Source organism: Pipistrellus kuhlii, unplaced genomic scaffold (assembly GCF_014108245.1).
Source record: "Pipistrellus kuhlii isolate mPipKuh1 unplaced genomic scaffold, mPipKuh1.p scaffold_m20_p_6, whole genome shotgun sequence".
Lineage (NCBI taxonomy): Eukaryota > Metazoa > Chordata > Mammalia > Chiroptera > Vespertilionidae > Pipistrellus > Pipistrellus kuhlii.
Genome location: NW_023425562.1, coordinates 23,096,649 through 23,112,081, shown reverse-complemented (window position 1 = coordinate 23,112,081; position 15,433 = coordinate 23,096,649). Strand labels below are relative to the sequence as shown.

At 47.3% G+C, this 15,433-nt stretch overlaps 1 protein-coding gene across 32 annotated transcripts in view; it reads left to right on the top strand.

The window, feature by feature from the left end:
• The window catches only part of ZMYND8 (zinc finger MYND-type containing 8), a 101,573-nt gene that overhangs the window by 28,872 nt on the left and 57,268 nt on the right, over positions 1–15,433 (top strand). For 11 of the 32 annotated variants that reach the window (XM_045574766.1, XM_045574772.1, XM_045574776.1 and 8 more), the window contains 3 exons: positions 2,953–3,039; positions 4,341–4,489; positions 14,834–15,052. In XM_045574766.1, the coding sequence (XP_045430722.1) occupies positions 2,953–3,039; positions 4,341–4,489; positions 14,834–15,052 (455 nt within the window). The remainder of the gene's footprint in view (positions 1–2,952; positions 3,040–4,340; positions 4,490–14,833; positions 15,053–15,433) is intronic. The other 21 variants (XM_045574770.1, XM_045574777.1, XM_036418319.2 and 18 more) reach the window with 5 other exon arrangements.

The window sequence follows — 15,433 nt, the reverse complement described above, 5'->3', positions numbered from 1 at the left end:
GCCCACCGGGAGCTAGCCGTGGGTGGGAAGGAGAGGCACCTGTCAGACTTTCCTAGGCTTGAGAGCTCAGAGTCCGTCCCCCAAAACACACACTCAAGAGGATCTCACACCAGCAGGCACCCGAATCCTCCAGCGGGCTTGTGAGGCCGCAGACGACTGGGCCCTCTCCCGGAGTTTCTGACTCTGTAGCTCTGGCACGGGGTCTGAGGATGTGCATTTCTACCTTGTTTCCCCGAAAATAAGACATCCCCTGAAAATAAGACCTAGCGCAATGTTGGGAGAAAAAAATTAATATAGGACACTGTCTTATTTTTGGGGAAACAGGGTAGTACATGCCCAAGTGAAAGCCACCGCTGCTAGCCCGGGACTTTGTCCTGGGAGCCATCGCGCTGGGCTCTCAGCCTCAGGTGGGGAACTGACTGCCCACGGAGGCGGCTCTTGAGCTCTGGAGGGAGGGAGTCCATGCTCCTTCTGGCTGCGTGTGGGCCGGGCAGCCCCATGCTCCAGCTCACAGGGGCTCCTGGGAGTGTGTGGGACTGTGTGGGGGCACTTCTCGTCAGCGTTAGGGAGCCCTGATGTCTTTGAGTGGGAGGGTGCCGAGGTGGTTCTTGGGATGAGAAAGTGCTGTCCCTTCCAAAATTCAGTAGTGAGTGCTCCACTGGGAAACATCAAAAGACACCCCTTCATCTCTCCCCAACATGCCCTGTTTTTCCCGTTGGTGTGTCTTTCCTCATGTACTATCTTCCTTTAAAATTTACTAAAACTGAAGCAACACATACAAAATCAAAACCTTGGTCCACTTGCTTTCACTTTTTGCGTGGCCAGCATGCCATTTCTTCTGGAACACATCTCCTGGGAGTTCATCAAAACACCTTTCTTAAAAACACACACTCTGACACCTGAGCAAAGATACTGGGCTTATCAAGTCTGCGTAGGAGAAATTGCAAACACCTACCTTCCTTTGATCAGCCCCAGCTTTGTCCGAATGGTGGTGTTTTTTATTCTGAGTCAGACCTGTCTCATCCGCTCATTACTGGCTTTGGTTTGCACCTGCTGCCTTTTTATTTATTTATTTATTTATTTTTTTTATATATATATCTCTATTGATTTCAGAGAGGAAGGGAGGAGAGAGAGAGAGAGAGATAGAAACATCAGTGATGGGAATGAATCATTAATCAGCTGCCTCATGCACATCCCCTGCTGGGGGTCTAGCCCGCAACCTGGGCATGTGCCCTTGACCGGAATCGAACTGGGACCCTCAGTCTGCAGGCTGACGCCCTATCCACTGAGCCAAACCAGCTAGGGTTTTTTTTTTTCTTTTTCTTAATATGAAATTGAACCTCCTAAATATTTTATTACTTTATTTTGACAGAGTTGTCCAGGCACATGGTAAATACCATACACAAGGGTTACACAATGAACAACAGTCCCTTTTCCACACCCAAGCAGGTTCTTCTCACCACCAGTCCCATTTAGAACTCTTGTACTTTCGTGTTCATCCAGGAATATCCTAGGCTTAGGCACACCGGGAGATACTACATGTGTTACTTTGGAGGGTGGGGGCCATGTGTGTTGGTCTGTTAATGGTGCTAACGTATTGCTTTTTTTTTTAATTTTTTAAATTAATTTTTTACAGAGAGGAAGTTAGAAACATCGATGAGAGAGAAACATCGACCAGCTGCCTCCTGCATACCCCTTACTGGGGATGTGCCCACAACCAGTGTACATGCCCTTGACCGGAACCGAACCTGGGACCCTTTAGTCCGCAGGCTGACGCTCTCTATCCACTGAGCCAAACCGGTTTCGGCCACATTGCTTTTAAAACCGGGTGCAGAAGCTGGAGATCATTAAGCACCAGTCCACGCAGAGGTGCCTTACGCCTCTCGGTGCTGTAGAACAGCCTGCTGCGTGGCTGGAGAGGGCTAGCAGGCCAGCCCTCTGTCTGTGGGCCTGGAAGTCGGTTCCAGACTTAGATGCAGTGCACGGCGCCATGTGGAGCCCCCTTGCGTGGGCTTTGTTCCTCCGTGACTGTGTAGACTGGGTTTCCAGGAGGGGACTGTTGGGTCAAAGACTTTGTGTGAGAAGGGAGAGCTTTGCCTTAACCGGTTTGGCTCAGTGGGTAGAGCATCAGCCTGCAGACTCCAGGGTCCCATGTTTGATTCCAGTCAAGGGCATGTACCTTGATAGCAGGCACATCCCCAGTAGGGAGTGTGCAGGAGACAGCTGATCGATGTTTCTAACTCTCCCTTCCTCTCTGTAAAAATCAATAAATTATATTAAAAAAAAAAAAAAAAAAAAAAAAAAAGGAAGAGCTTTGATGGCGGAGCAGGGTTGGCAAGGGGAGGCTTCTCTGGGGAATGTGCCAGGCCCAGGCTGCACCTCTGGAGTGCGTTTTCTCACTAACTAGCTCTTGTGAGCTGCTGGGCCCACCCGTGAGACCCTCCAGGCCTTCATGCTGATGTCTGTGGGATGAACCCCTGAACTCTGGGCTCTGCTCTCCCTCAAGGTTAGCGTTTAATTTCCTCTCAGGGCTGTGTCTCAGCGAGAGACCCTGGACCTTGGCTCGGGATTTTCCAGAAGCCTGTCTGGTGAGACTGGAGAGTCCCACGACAGGGCCTGGGGTTGGTCTCAGCAGGTCATTGTCCTGCTTTGCGAGCCCACCACAAGCGGCTCCCCCTTTCAGACCAAAGGAAACCATGGGGAGGCCCTGCCTGTGGCCCTATTGGACCCTGTTAACCTGCCCCCGGCGGCTCCTATCGGGACACAGAGGATGGGGACACGGTGCCGCCTGCGTGCTGGGATGCGCCCGGTAGTGACACCTGGAGGAGGAACGTCCTCGGGCTGTCTTTGGGGATAACCATCTTTCTGGATCCCCCGTCCCATTCCCCCCCATCCCCTGTACTCTGCGCAGAGCTCTTTTCTCTTCTGCTGCCTGTTGCTTTCATTTCTCAGCAGGTGAGGTGCGCCAGGCCGGCCCTCCTGTCACCCCTAAGCTAACAGGACAGCTACCGGGCATGGAAGGGGTTCGCAGTCTTGCAGGTGAAGATTGGATGGTGGTGGAAGTATATCGGTTTAAACGGGATTCCGGGAGAATGAAAGTAGAAAAGGGTGGATTGACAAAAGGCGAGGTTAGCATTCCAGAAGGTAACTGGTGCTGGTCTCTCTGGAGGAGCGTTGCCGACATAATCCCCAGCGGTGGCTGAGCCACGAGGACTTTCTGGTGGGTGGGTCCTACGTATGTTTTGCATAGTTGCATGTGGTTTTCCTGATAAACATGAATAAATGTTGTCTTCCATAAAGAAGTATGTTAGCTTTTGCTTTCTTTAAAAAAAAAAAAATACATTTTATTGATTTTGTACAGAGAGGAAGGAAGAGAGAGAGTTAGGAACATCGATGAGACAGAGTCATCGATCAGTTGCCTCTTGCACACTCCCTACTGGGGATATGCCCGCAAGCAAGGTACATGCCCTTGACTGGAATCGAACCCGGGACCCTTCAGTCCCCAAGCCGACGCTCTATCTGTTGAACCAAATCGGTTTCGGCAGCTTTTGCTTTCTTAAATGTGTGGCCTTCCTGGTCTTGGTTTTGCCATCAGGAATGGATGTGGAGGAGAAATATTTATTTGAGGTAAAGGACGTGTCTGGGTGACGACTCGTGGTGGTTGGGTCATAGCCCCATCATCAGAGATCCAGTAGGGAGGGTGGGGATCATGGCCGCATGGAGGGCATCCTTCATGTAACAATGGCTGGCTGGTATTCAGATCTCTAATCTGCTGCCTAAGGCCATGGAAGGAAGGCCCCGATCTGTTTCTTTTTCATAGAAGCCAAAAATCTAGGTTATTTTGTTATTTTTTTAAATATATTTTATTGATTTTTTTTTACAGAGAGGAAGGGAGAGAGATAGAGAGCTAGAAACGTCCATGAGAGAGAAACATCGACCAGCTGCCTCTTGCACACCCCCTACCGGGGATGTGCCCGCAACCAATGTACATGCTCTTGACCGGAATCGAACCTGGGACCTTTCAGTCCGCAGACCGATGCTCTACCACTGAGCCAAACCGGTTTCGGCAGTCTAGGTTATTTTGTAAAGCCTCCCAATTTTTACATTTTGGTAGTGAGTTAAATTTGTTACAAAAACGTTATGCAGGCCACAGAAAGACGATGCGATCTCTGAGATAGGTAACAGAAAGGGGGTATTCTGAGGAGGAGGAACTCTGAGACGAAATGGGTTGTGTCCTCTCCATCCCCTCCCCGAGGAGGCCAGGCCCCCCCTTTACCCCCGTTGTCCTCCCCCTCCCCCCCGACCGCTTTAAAATGTGTGGCCCTGTGTGTCTCTTTCAGATCCTGGCTCCACCGACAGAACAGCCCCGAAAAGAAAGTTCCCCAGCCCTCCGCATTCTTCCAATGGCCACTCGCCACAGGACACGTCCACCAGCCCCATTAAAAAGAAAAAGAAACCCGGCTTACTGAACAGCAACAACAAGGAGCAGGTAAAGGGCCGCTGGAACGGCGTCCGCACGGTGGGGAGGCGGCTCTCGGGGCCTTTAAGAGCCGGTGTTCTTGGCACTTAGCCACCTGCCAGCCCGGCTGTCATGGGCATAGGGCAGAGCAGGGCAGCTCAGGCGGGGCCTGTGTGGAAATGTGTGGTGGGTGGGTTTTCAGATCTGTTCTGGGGACAGGGCAGGTATCCAGATGAGACAGATCCTGTGCTTTAGGGCTTGGGGCGTTTTTTTGGGGTTTAGGTTTCATCCTTCAGGAAGGTTCCCCCATGTGGCCGGATGGTATTTTCCTCCTGGGCCACGCCAGCAGGATGGCTCTCGCCTCTGCCCGGAGGTGTTTGCGTGGCTGAGCCACGCTCCCTTCTGGTCTCAGTTTTCTCATCTGTAAAATAATGGGCTTGGGTCTGTGGTGAGGGACAGCTGCTCTCCCCACCCACTGCCCAGGGTAGCCTGGTGATGAGTCACCCTTCCCTCTCACAGTGCAGAGACCTGGACTGCAGGCCCCACCCTCCCTGGGCAGCCAGGGCCAGCCTCCTAACTAGGAACATGTTTGCCATCTTGGAACATACGAAGGAAAACTGCTTTAACTTGACCTGATGCAGGCTAGATATAGTTCCGATTAAGAAGAAAAAGAGATAGAGATGCTTTAGTGGACCATGAGGCCAAATCTCCTGACACCATGGTCCTGGTACCACTTACGTAAGGAGCCCTCGGATGGACTCATGCATTTCCTGCGTTACGGAGGCCGGAGTGGGCTCTGGGGACATGGGGTTGGAGGAAACGAGATTATTGCTTTCCCGGGAAGAGACCTAGCAGCGGCTCAATGTTTCTGCACACGAATCTATTTTCATTCTCAAATTATATAGTGAAATGCCAGCTCGGCTTTTTGCTCTGTGGCTGTGTGCCTCGTTTTCCCGTCTCCTGAAATGGGGATAATGGTACTGCTGCTATTGATTTCCTGAGGTGGTTAAGATGAATTGAGCCAAGCGACATAAATAATAACAATAACAATAACAACAATGAAGCCAGCCTCTAAGCTAAAGAGCATAAGCACACAACTACAGCCGCAGCAGCTGTGGAGATGCCCGAGGCCTGTGCTGGGCAGTGTGATGGTCACCGGCCACGGCGGCCATCGAGCAGGGGCCAATGGCAGATGTAACCAAGGAACCGCATTTCTTTTTAAATTCTTTTTAAAATATATTTTATTGAATTTTTACAGAGAGGCAGGGGAAGGGTTAGAGAGATAGAAACATTGATGAGGGAGAAACATCGACCAGCTGCCTCCTGCACACCCCCTACTGGTACATACCCTTGACCGGAATCGAACCTGGGACCCTTGAGGCCGCAGGCCGACGCTCTATCCACTGAGCCAAACCGTTTAGGGCAGGAACTGAATTTCTAGTTTAAATTTAAGTGGCGCTCTGGTTTGCAGCTACCGTGTGTGACGGTACAGGGCTAAATTGTATTAGGAGACGAAACTGGTGGGTCTGAAGTAAACGTCTGGGGGGATCGCAGTGTGAAAGACATAGATGTTAGTGTTGGTAATAACAAAACCAAAAGCAGTGCTTACGCTGTGCTGTCATAGGACATTGTAGTTTCAGATTTCCCTCCCCCTCCAGCCCCGTTTCCAGGTGTCTAGGTTAATGCTTATGCTAGCCCTTTGGGTAAGGGCTTTGCCATCTCCTTTTCACAGCTGAAAGCACAGAGGCTTAGAGAGGTCAGGGTGCCTCCTCCAGGCCTCAGCGGGAGTAAGAAGCTGCCTTCTAGCTTACGTCTCCTGTCACCCAGGAGCTACCATGGCTGTTGAGATTAAAGACTAAGAGAGAAGTATGGAGGCCACAGATAATCCCCAAACTTTAACTTAGCCGGCCATTAAGTTCCTGGGCCGCACTTTCTCACCAGCTGCCCAGAAATCACGAAGCAGATATTGTCCCTTCCTTGCGCCTCCTCCCTGTGTGTCCATGTCCTCTCTCTCTCTCTCTCTCTCTCTCTCTCTCTCTCTCTCTCTCTCTCTCTCTTCATTGGCTCTCATCTCTTTCTGGAAGCTGGCCAACTTGGACAGCTCATGCATATTCACTCCCTTCTCCATCCCCATGTTAATACCATCTCTCTAACACTTAAACCTCCTAACCACATTAATACATTTGCCAGTCTGTGCCCCCCTCTGGACCATCGGCCTCAGAAAAGTATCTTGACAGTTGCTGTCTCGTCTCCCCAGAGTTTGACCCAGGGTGGGAGCTCAGGCTGTGGAAAATAGCAAAGCATGGGTGACTACCCACGGGGCGCGAGCACGCTCCTGAGTAATCCGTCATCCTCAGTCCTGGTGCGAAGAGCTTGCAGGCCTGAGACTCTGCAGGGGAAGTGTCTCAGACCTGGACGCTGGGCTCTTTCTAGCCCCCTGCACCTGGAGGGCTGGCTGTGTGACCTTGGCGGTCGCTGCCTGTCTCTGAGCCTCAGTTGCATTGTGAAATCAGGGTTTGGACTAGGGACATTATAAGGTTGCTTGTTGGTTTGTTTTCCAGTTCTAAAACTCCCTGGGGCTGAACAGCCAGGAGTTGGCAAAAGAGAATTGCCTGGCTGTCAAGAGAAGAGACGGCTGACCTTGACTCTGTAATTCAGGGTAGCACATAAAGTTTGCATGGTAAGGGCAACTTCTCTCATGCAGAATCTGCTTTCGTAAGAGGAACTTAAATCTTTAAAAAAAAATTTTTTTTTCTGGACACTTTGCTTTCCCATTCCCTTTCCTGGCCTCTTTCTTTCTTTTAAGATTATGGAATTAAAACCAAATCGTAGATCACAAATGCTGTTCTGACCAACATAATATAATTCCTGTTAGTCACCAACATTTGAAGATTATGAGATTTTGGTTATAACAACTTATATTTCTGAGTTCTTATAAAACTTGGAGAATTCTAACAATAATTGGAGCTGAGCACACCCTGCCCCTTTATTTATTATTTAAAAAAGATTTTAATGTTTTCATTGATTTTTAGAGAAGAAGGTAGAGGGAGAGATAGAAACATCAATGATGAGAAAAGATCATTGATCAGCTGCTTCCAGCATGCCCTCTAGTGGGGAACGAGACGTGGTCATGTGCCCTGACCAGGAATCAAACTGTGATCTCCTGGTACATAGGTTGACATCCAACCTCAGAGCCACACCGGCTGTGCGATCCTGCCCCTTAAGGCAGGGCCTGTGTGCTCTGGTTTTCTGCACTCCCCACCCTCCCTTCGTGTCATGCCCTGCCTGCTTCGCTCACTCCTTCTGCCTCTGGTTCTCTCAGGTGTTGTTGGTATAAAGGTTCTCTACCTCCTTCCTTTCCCCCCACTTCACTCTAATTTCTTCTTTTGTTGTTGTCAATCCTCTCCCGAGAATATTTTTCCATTGATTTTTAGAGAGAGTGGAAGGGAGGGGAGAGACACACAGAGAGAAACATCGATGTGAGACAGACACATCGATTGGTGGCTTCCTGCATGTGCCCAACCAGGGTCTGGGATCGAACCCATGACCCTTCAGTCCGTGGCTGACACTCTGTCCACTGAGCCAAACCTGCTAGGGTTTCACTCTAATTTCTCTTTTGTATTCTAGTGTTGTAGAAAGAAAGTCATTCTGGCCTTATAACACCCCCCCCCACCCCCCCCGCCGTATTTTTCCATTTAAAAAAAAAAAAATTTTATTGATCTTGTACAGAGAGGAAGGGAGAGAGATAGAGAGTTAGAAACATCGATGAGAGAGAATCATCAATCAGCTGCCTCTTGCACAACCCCCACCTGGGATATGCCCGAAACCAAGGTACATGCCCTTGACCAGAATCGAACCTGGGACTCTTCAGTCCCCAAGCCAACACTCTATCCATTGAGCCAAACCGGTCTCGGCTCCATTTTTTTTAAAAAAATATATTTTTATTGATTTTGTACAGAAAGGAAGGGAGAGAGATAGAGTTAGAAACGTCGATGAGAGAGTCATCGATCAGCTGCCTCTTGCACACCCCCTACTGGGGATATGCCCGCAACTAAGGTACATGCCCTTGACCGGAATCGAACTCGGGACCCTTCAGTTCCCAAGCCGACGCTCTATCCATTGAACCAAACCAGTCTCAGCTTTTTCCATTTTTTGTAGCGACTTTTTATTAGCAAGAGGAGATGCAGGTTGAGTTTTTAATTTGGAAGCCCATTTCACCCATTTTTCATATATTGGGGCTTTTCAAGAAGAGCTTTAAAAACATACTTTATTTTTTTCGGGAAAAGTATTCTAATGCTTATAATTAATTTTAATGCCTCTTGGTCCAGTGGTTTCACCCCTGAAAGCTTGTAGGTGCTTTCTCTTGGGACTGCTGGAGGGGATGTCCCAATGCCTGCAGGGGTGCTCCTTGCGCTTCGTGGAGCAGGTCAGGTTGCCAAATACCCTGTCCCCACATGACACGAGGCCTAGATTGCAAAACACCATCTTCCCTTTGATTTTTGGGTCATTTGAGTTTGAAGAGCCCTTTTGGAAGTTCTTCCTTCTCTCCCTCCCTCCCTTCCTCCTTCCTTCCCTCCCTCATCAAAGGATTTAAAAATAATTGCTAACAGACTTGTCCAAAAAGGCCTTGGGTGGCTATTTGATGAGATATGCAGAGAAATCCTGGGGCCCTCCTCACGTACAGGGTGTGTACATGTCACAAGTGGGTGGGCTGGGACTAACTTTGTTGGGCCCATGCATTGTCTTAGGAACTAGGAGGCTCCGCAGACGTCCTTTGCTGGGCAGGGGCAGTGTATCAGCAGTTGTGCCAGGTCAGGTGGCACCAGAGTACGTCCCTGCCTCACCGCCTCAGCCCTGGAGCCGAGGAGAGTGCTCCCCTAGGACGGGCATGAGCTATGCCCCTTTGCGTCCAGGCTGAATGCCAGGGCCGTTCCTCACGCCAAGACCAGGCCGTCCATCTTATTTTGCAAGACCCATGCTTTGACCGGTACCCAGTGTGGGAGAACAAAAGCTGGAGAGAGGACTATATTTATTTACTTCTGTTACCTACTATTTTTATTTACTTCTCTGGCCCCTGTAGGAATTTGAATTTGTGGATCCTCTTCCCCCTTACATGTCCTCTATGCTTACACAACAGCCAGAGTATCCATTCTCTGGCTTAGGCAGACCAGGGGTTGCAAACCATACTTAATACAACTATAGTCACAAGCGAGAGTTATTACAATATTCTGAGCCTGATTTTGTAAATAAAGTTTTATTGGTCCACAGCCACCTTCGTTCATTTACACATTGTAAAAAGTTTGCGGCTCCTGGGGTAGATGAAGGCACTGCAGAGATGAAGGAACAAGCCTGTCTATTTTCTTGTTAAGCCTACCTGTGGGAGAAGCAGGGAAATCAGAACATTTGCTTATAGAGCCTGCAATTATCCTGTAATAACACAGGTTGCAACCTTTTTCCCTTCTAGCAGGCTGGTAACACACCTATACTTGGGGGAGGGGGGGGTGTGTGTGAACCTGAAACGATTTGCTTTTCCTGTTTTAAATGTTCCATATTGGTTATCAGATGATTTTTGATGGAGCAGGAAACATTTACAAGCACCAGATAAGGCAGGTTTCTGATGGACAGGGAGATTACCAGGGAGCGAGGTCTGAGTAACAGCATCCTCGGTTTAGGAAAGAATGGAATCTCCTGGAAGATTGGAGCAGCCTGATGCCCAACTCCTGATGCTACCCTCCCAGGAACACCCTTGCCCCACCCTGGTGTGGGGCAGGGGCAAGGACTTGGGGAAACCTAACGTCTGAAGTGGCAAACCCTTGGCTTCTGTGCTATCGAAAGGACTTGGATTGCCCACTTAGGGAGATCAAGCTGCCATATTCGAATTAACTCACTGCAAGGAAGTCAGGCACTGAACTATGGTGCTCTGCTGTCTTGCAAAAGCCACAAAAGCATTCTCAGGTTAGAGATAGTTCTGCTTGCTTGAGATAACAGGTTATCTTTCTTTTTGTTTGTTAATCCTTACCAGAGGACATTTTTCCGTTGATTTTTAGAGAGAACGGGAGGGGGGGGGGGGGGGAGAGAAGAGACGGAGAGAGAAAGATTGCCTCCTGCACTTGGCCCTGCCTGGGATTGAACCTACAACTGAGGTACATGCCCTGGACTGGAATTGAACCTTGGACCCTTCTGTTCAAGGGCTGACTGTTCCATCCACTGAGTCAAACCGGCTAGGGCCACAGTTTATCTTTCAATAGGACTTTCTCCTCCTTTTCTAAGTACCCAAAGGAACCCAAACAGATAGCAGGCCTGCTACGTTAGTGTCTCTCAACTGGGGGCGGTTTGGGTACAACGTCAAACCACATTTACCAACGTTGCCAAAGCACATTTAGCAACGTCAGGAGACATTTCGGGCCGTCACAGTTCTGTGTGTGGGGGTGCCGTTCCATCCAGCCAGTGAGCTGCATACAGTGAGCAGGACAGCGCGCGCGCCCCCCCCCCCCCAGGAATTTTCTGGCCCCAATATCACTGGTGCGGGAGTTGAGAGCCTTTGCTCAAGATAAGGTTGCCTTTCATGCCCCCATCTATTACATTTCTCCGTCTTCCTCATGCCCAGGTTTTCCCCCTCCAGCTTTCTGCATTAAGCGGAAATTATTTTTGACCTATAGAGAATGTTCTCTCAGGGGTCACTCTATCATCAGAATCTCTTGTGCATCCATCATTCTCTTGTAGGGGGCCCAGGGACAAGAGAAAGTTAAGATAAGTTTTTTTTTTTTAAATTTAATTTTCAACTACAGTTTACATTTAGTATAATTTTGTGCTAGTTTCAGGTGTCCAGCGTAGTGGTGAGAAAAAGTGTCTACAGAGTGATCCCCGATATTTCAAGTATCCACCTGGCACCATATACATTATCATTGCAATATATTGACTATATTTATTTCCTATGCTGTACTTTATATCCCTGTGACTATTTAAAAAAAAAAGTTTTTATTGATTTTAAAGAGAAAGAAAGGGAGAAGGAGAGAAACATCGATCAATTCCCTCCTGCATACACCCTAACCCTGACTCAAACTCACAAACTGGGCATGTGTCCTGACTGGGAATCAAATCTGTGATCTTTTGGTGCACAGGACGACGCTCAACCAACTGAGCCACACCAGCCGGGTGGGGCCCTGTGACTGTTCTGTAGCTACCATTTTGTACTTCTGAATCCCTTCACCCTTTCCACCCAGTTCCCCCAGATAAGTCTTTTTAACCTGGTTTTCTCACCTAGTAAGACCCTGAGTACCCCTCTGGGTAGCTGTGAGGATAAAGTGAAGATGATGTGTGTGACATTATGTTGAAAAACATAACATGGGAAGAATATTGTAGCCATGTTCCTCTCTGGAAACCAAGTAAATGGCCTGTCTGAGATGTTGAAGTGAATCAGGGACATAACAGGGCTCAAGAGCCACATATTCCCTGGAGCCAGGTTGAGGGGACTGGCTTACCTGTGTCTCTCGGCTTGGGGCCATTTTCTTAAACAAATACTGTAAGTTTGCTTTCTAGGCTGCAAACTCCTGTTCGAGTTTTATTGGGCTTTGCTGCACTCGGGCAAATGGATCCCTTACGTCAGGTAACAGTTTTGGTGCCTAACGTGGGGCTCTTTGGCCTGTAGCTTTGGCGATCCTGGCTTGGGGCTTGCCACCAGGCCCCTGCCTAGCAGCTGCCCAGACCTATTGTCTTGGAGATGGAGGTTGGATGGCAGTCTGTGACCAGGCGCCCCCTGCCTATGGCACTTTTGTTTGCATCATGAGAAGCGAGGAATTGAAAAGGCCTAGAGTTAGAAGGTGCTCTGCTTTTGGAAATTGAAGATGGTTTATGCCTCAGGCCCTTGAAAGTGGATCAACGCTACCTGTCACACCATCATGAAACTAGACAGAAAAACGCTATGGTTGACATCAGGACCTGAGTCAAGATCAACCAGTCAGTAAAGCCCAGGACCCCAACTCCCTTAATCACCATGATTTTTATTTTCTGGTCACTGGTTTTTGTTTTCCTTTTTGAATGAACAGTAGCCATATAAGAGTTATTAAGCCAGTAATGAAAACATGTTACTGGTGTGTCAATAGGCACGCATACAAAAAGTTCAGACACTGACTCAAATACATACGGGAATTTAGGAAGCCATTTTAATCCGCAGTTAAAGATAGATTGTCTATCTTGTTGGACCTTTAACTTTTTTCTTATTTCTCTAAATTTTTTATTCTTTTAAAAAAATTTAATCACCACAATTAGTAATCTTTCCTGTATATAATCTGCCCCCGTGTGGGCCATCGGTGAGCCAGGTTTTAGAGCACTAGGCTTCGTGCCATTATCTTGAAGTAATAACCCTCTACTTTCCTTGTTGCACGCTCCCCATCCCTCAATGCAATCACTCTTGAAAGTCTTAGTTGTTTTCTTAGTAGAAATGAAAGTAGGAGCTTTAGAAGGATTGGATAATGAGGATCTGCGAGGCATCTGGGAAGCTCTTTATCAAGGAAGAGCAGGCATTTTGAGAGCATTAAAACCTCATAATAAATACAGGAACAAGGCCTAGGTGCCTGCAATCTTGACCACTTTCCCCCATTATCCTGGGGGATCTAGCCAGAAAATTGATTGTTAGAGTTGAAGGGAGAAAGGGGGGAGAAGGAGAGAGAAAAACATTGATGTGAAAGAGACACATTAATTGGTTGCATCCTGCACATTAGATCAAACCTGCAACTTGGGTACGTGCCCTTGACTGGAAATTGAACCCGTGACCTTTTGGTGTGTGGGTTAACACTCTTAACCATGGACACACTGGCCAGTGCTTCAGAGATAAGATTTGTTTAATCCATAAAGTATTAGAACTGTTTATATCTGAGGACAATGAAAAAAATCTAGCAGCATGTCTGTGTACCACCAATGACTATTTAAAAAATAGAATAGGAAAAGATGCCATTAACAGTACCAACAAACATATGTCATCTCTAACCAGTATAGGAGATCTTTATGGAGGAAGCGGTAATGTTTTAATGAAGAACAAGAAAAAAGCTTTTTATACATGGAGGTTTATTCAAAGGTTAGGTACTAGGGTTGTGACTAAGCTGTTGTCCATGGAATCAAGGCTGAAAGCGGATTGAGTACCTTCTTAAGGTCACACAGCCAGTTACCCCAGGTCATTTTGATGTTTACCACCAGACTATCTCAACGTCCAAAGCGGGATTTCTTACTGGTTTCCGATAGACAATTTCCTAATGAGTTTCATCTTAGGGATTTTATGTGTTTGGAATGTGGCTTTGCTGGATTTTATGTTCTATCATTAGGGAACTGTTTCTCTTGGTATTTTGGGATAAGATGAGGTCTGGCTCCTGTGAATTGGCCACTCATCTCATCTTTCTGCCATTGTTGGTCCTAAGTAGGTGATGTAGCTCCTGGTAGATGGGGACCTATCATGTTTAAGAATCATGGCTTTTGCCGAAATTGGTTTGGCTCAGTGGATAGAGCGTCGGCCTGCAGACTCAGGGGTCCCAGGTTCGATTCCAGTCAGGGGCATGTACCTTGATTGCGGGCACATCCCCAGTGGGGGGTGTGCAGGAGACAACTAATCGGTGATTGTCTCTCATTGATCTTTCTAACTTTCTATCCCTCCCTCTTCCTCTCTGTAAAAAAATCAATAAAATGTATTAAAGAAAAAAAAAGAATCATGGCTTTAGGAAGCCTCTTGTTGGCTCATAGTATTAAATGCATTCAGGGTAGACTTAAAAAGTGGGTGATCATTCTTTGGTGACTCAAATCCAATTGATCTATTTTCCAAAAGCCTGATGTTGAAAGAATCCCAGGGCAAACTGACGTCATTTTGTTGGCTTTGCACATTTAGACTTTCTTATGTTGGGTTCTTAACTATATCAGCGATATTAGTAATGGTGGCACTGTGTTAAATGCATGCATTGTACCATCCCAATTAATCCCAACCACAATACCATGAAGTTAAGTATTATCGTGCCCATTTTACAGATGAGAAAACTGAAGCTGAGAGGTTAAGAGACCTGTCCAGGGGCATGTAGCTGGTAGAGCTAAAATTTGAACTTGGGTATGCCTGGGTTGTAGTCATTTTGCCATCCTGCTATAGGGCTGCCTATTAATTCTTATACATTAGTTTTTCAATCTATGTCCTCTTAAAATAGAAGCAAGAAAAAAAAAATCTTAATATGTAATGATCTGTAAACTATGTATTGAGTAGCTTAATCCAGGATGGCTTTTTAATGAATGTATGAAATGCTGTAATTGTCTTTTGTTGTTTATTGTTGTGTTTGTTAAAATTCCTTTTGAGAATGCACATTTGTTTTGAAACCAAACTTGTCTTTCTTGCCTACATTTCAGTCAGAACTAAGACATGGTCCGTTTTACTATATGAAGCAGCCACTCACCACAGACCCTGTTGATGTTGTACCGCAGGATGGACGGAATGATTTCTACTGCTGGGTTTGTCACCGGGAAGGCCAAGTCCTTTGCTGTGAGCTCTGTCCCCGGGTTTATCACGCTAAGTGTCTGAGACTGACATCGGAACCAGAGGGGGACTGGTTTTGTCCTGAATGTGAGGTCAGTTTCTGATGAATGAATGCATTCTCTGCCTGGTTTCTTCTCCTTTCTCTTTCTCCCGCATATTTTTATCTCTTCAAACCATCAAGATAGAGGGAAAAGAGAAATGTCTTCTTGTTTCTTCTTTCTCTTTCTCCCTTATATTTTTAGCTCTTCAATCATCAAGAAACAGGGAAAAGAGAAATGTCTTCTTGTTTCTTCTTTCTCTTTCTCCCTTGTATTTTTAACTCTTCAGATCATCAAGATACAGGGAAAAGAGACATTTCTTGCCTGCCACCTGCTCTATCCTGGTCACTCATCTCCTTTTTGGACCAACATTGGCAGCGTGGCCTCTTGGAAAGACATTATTTAGATTCTTCATGGGTCTTCGGATCGCTTTGA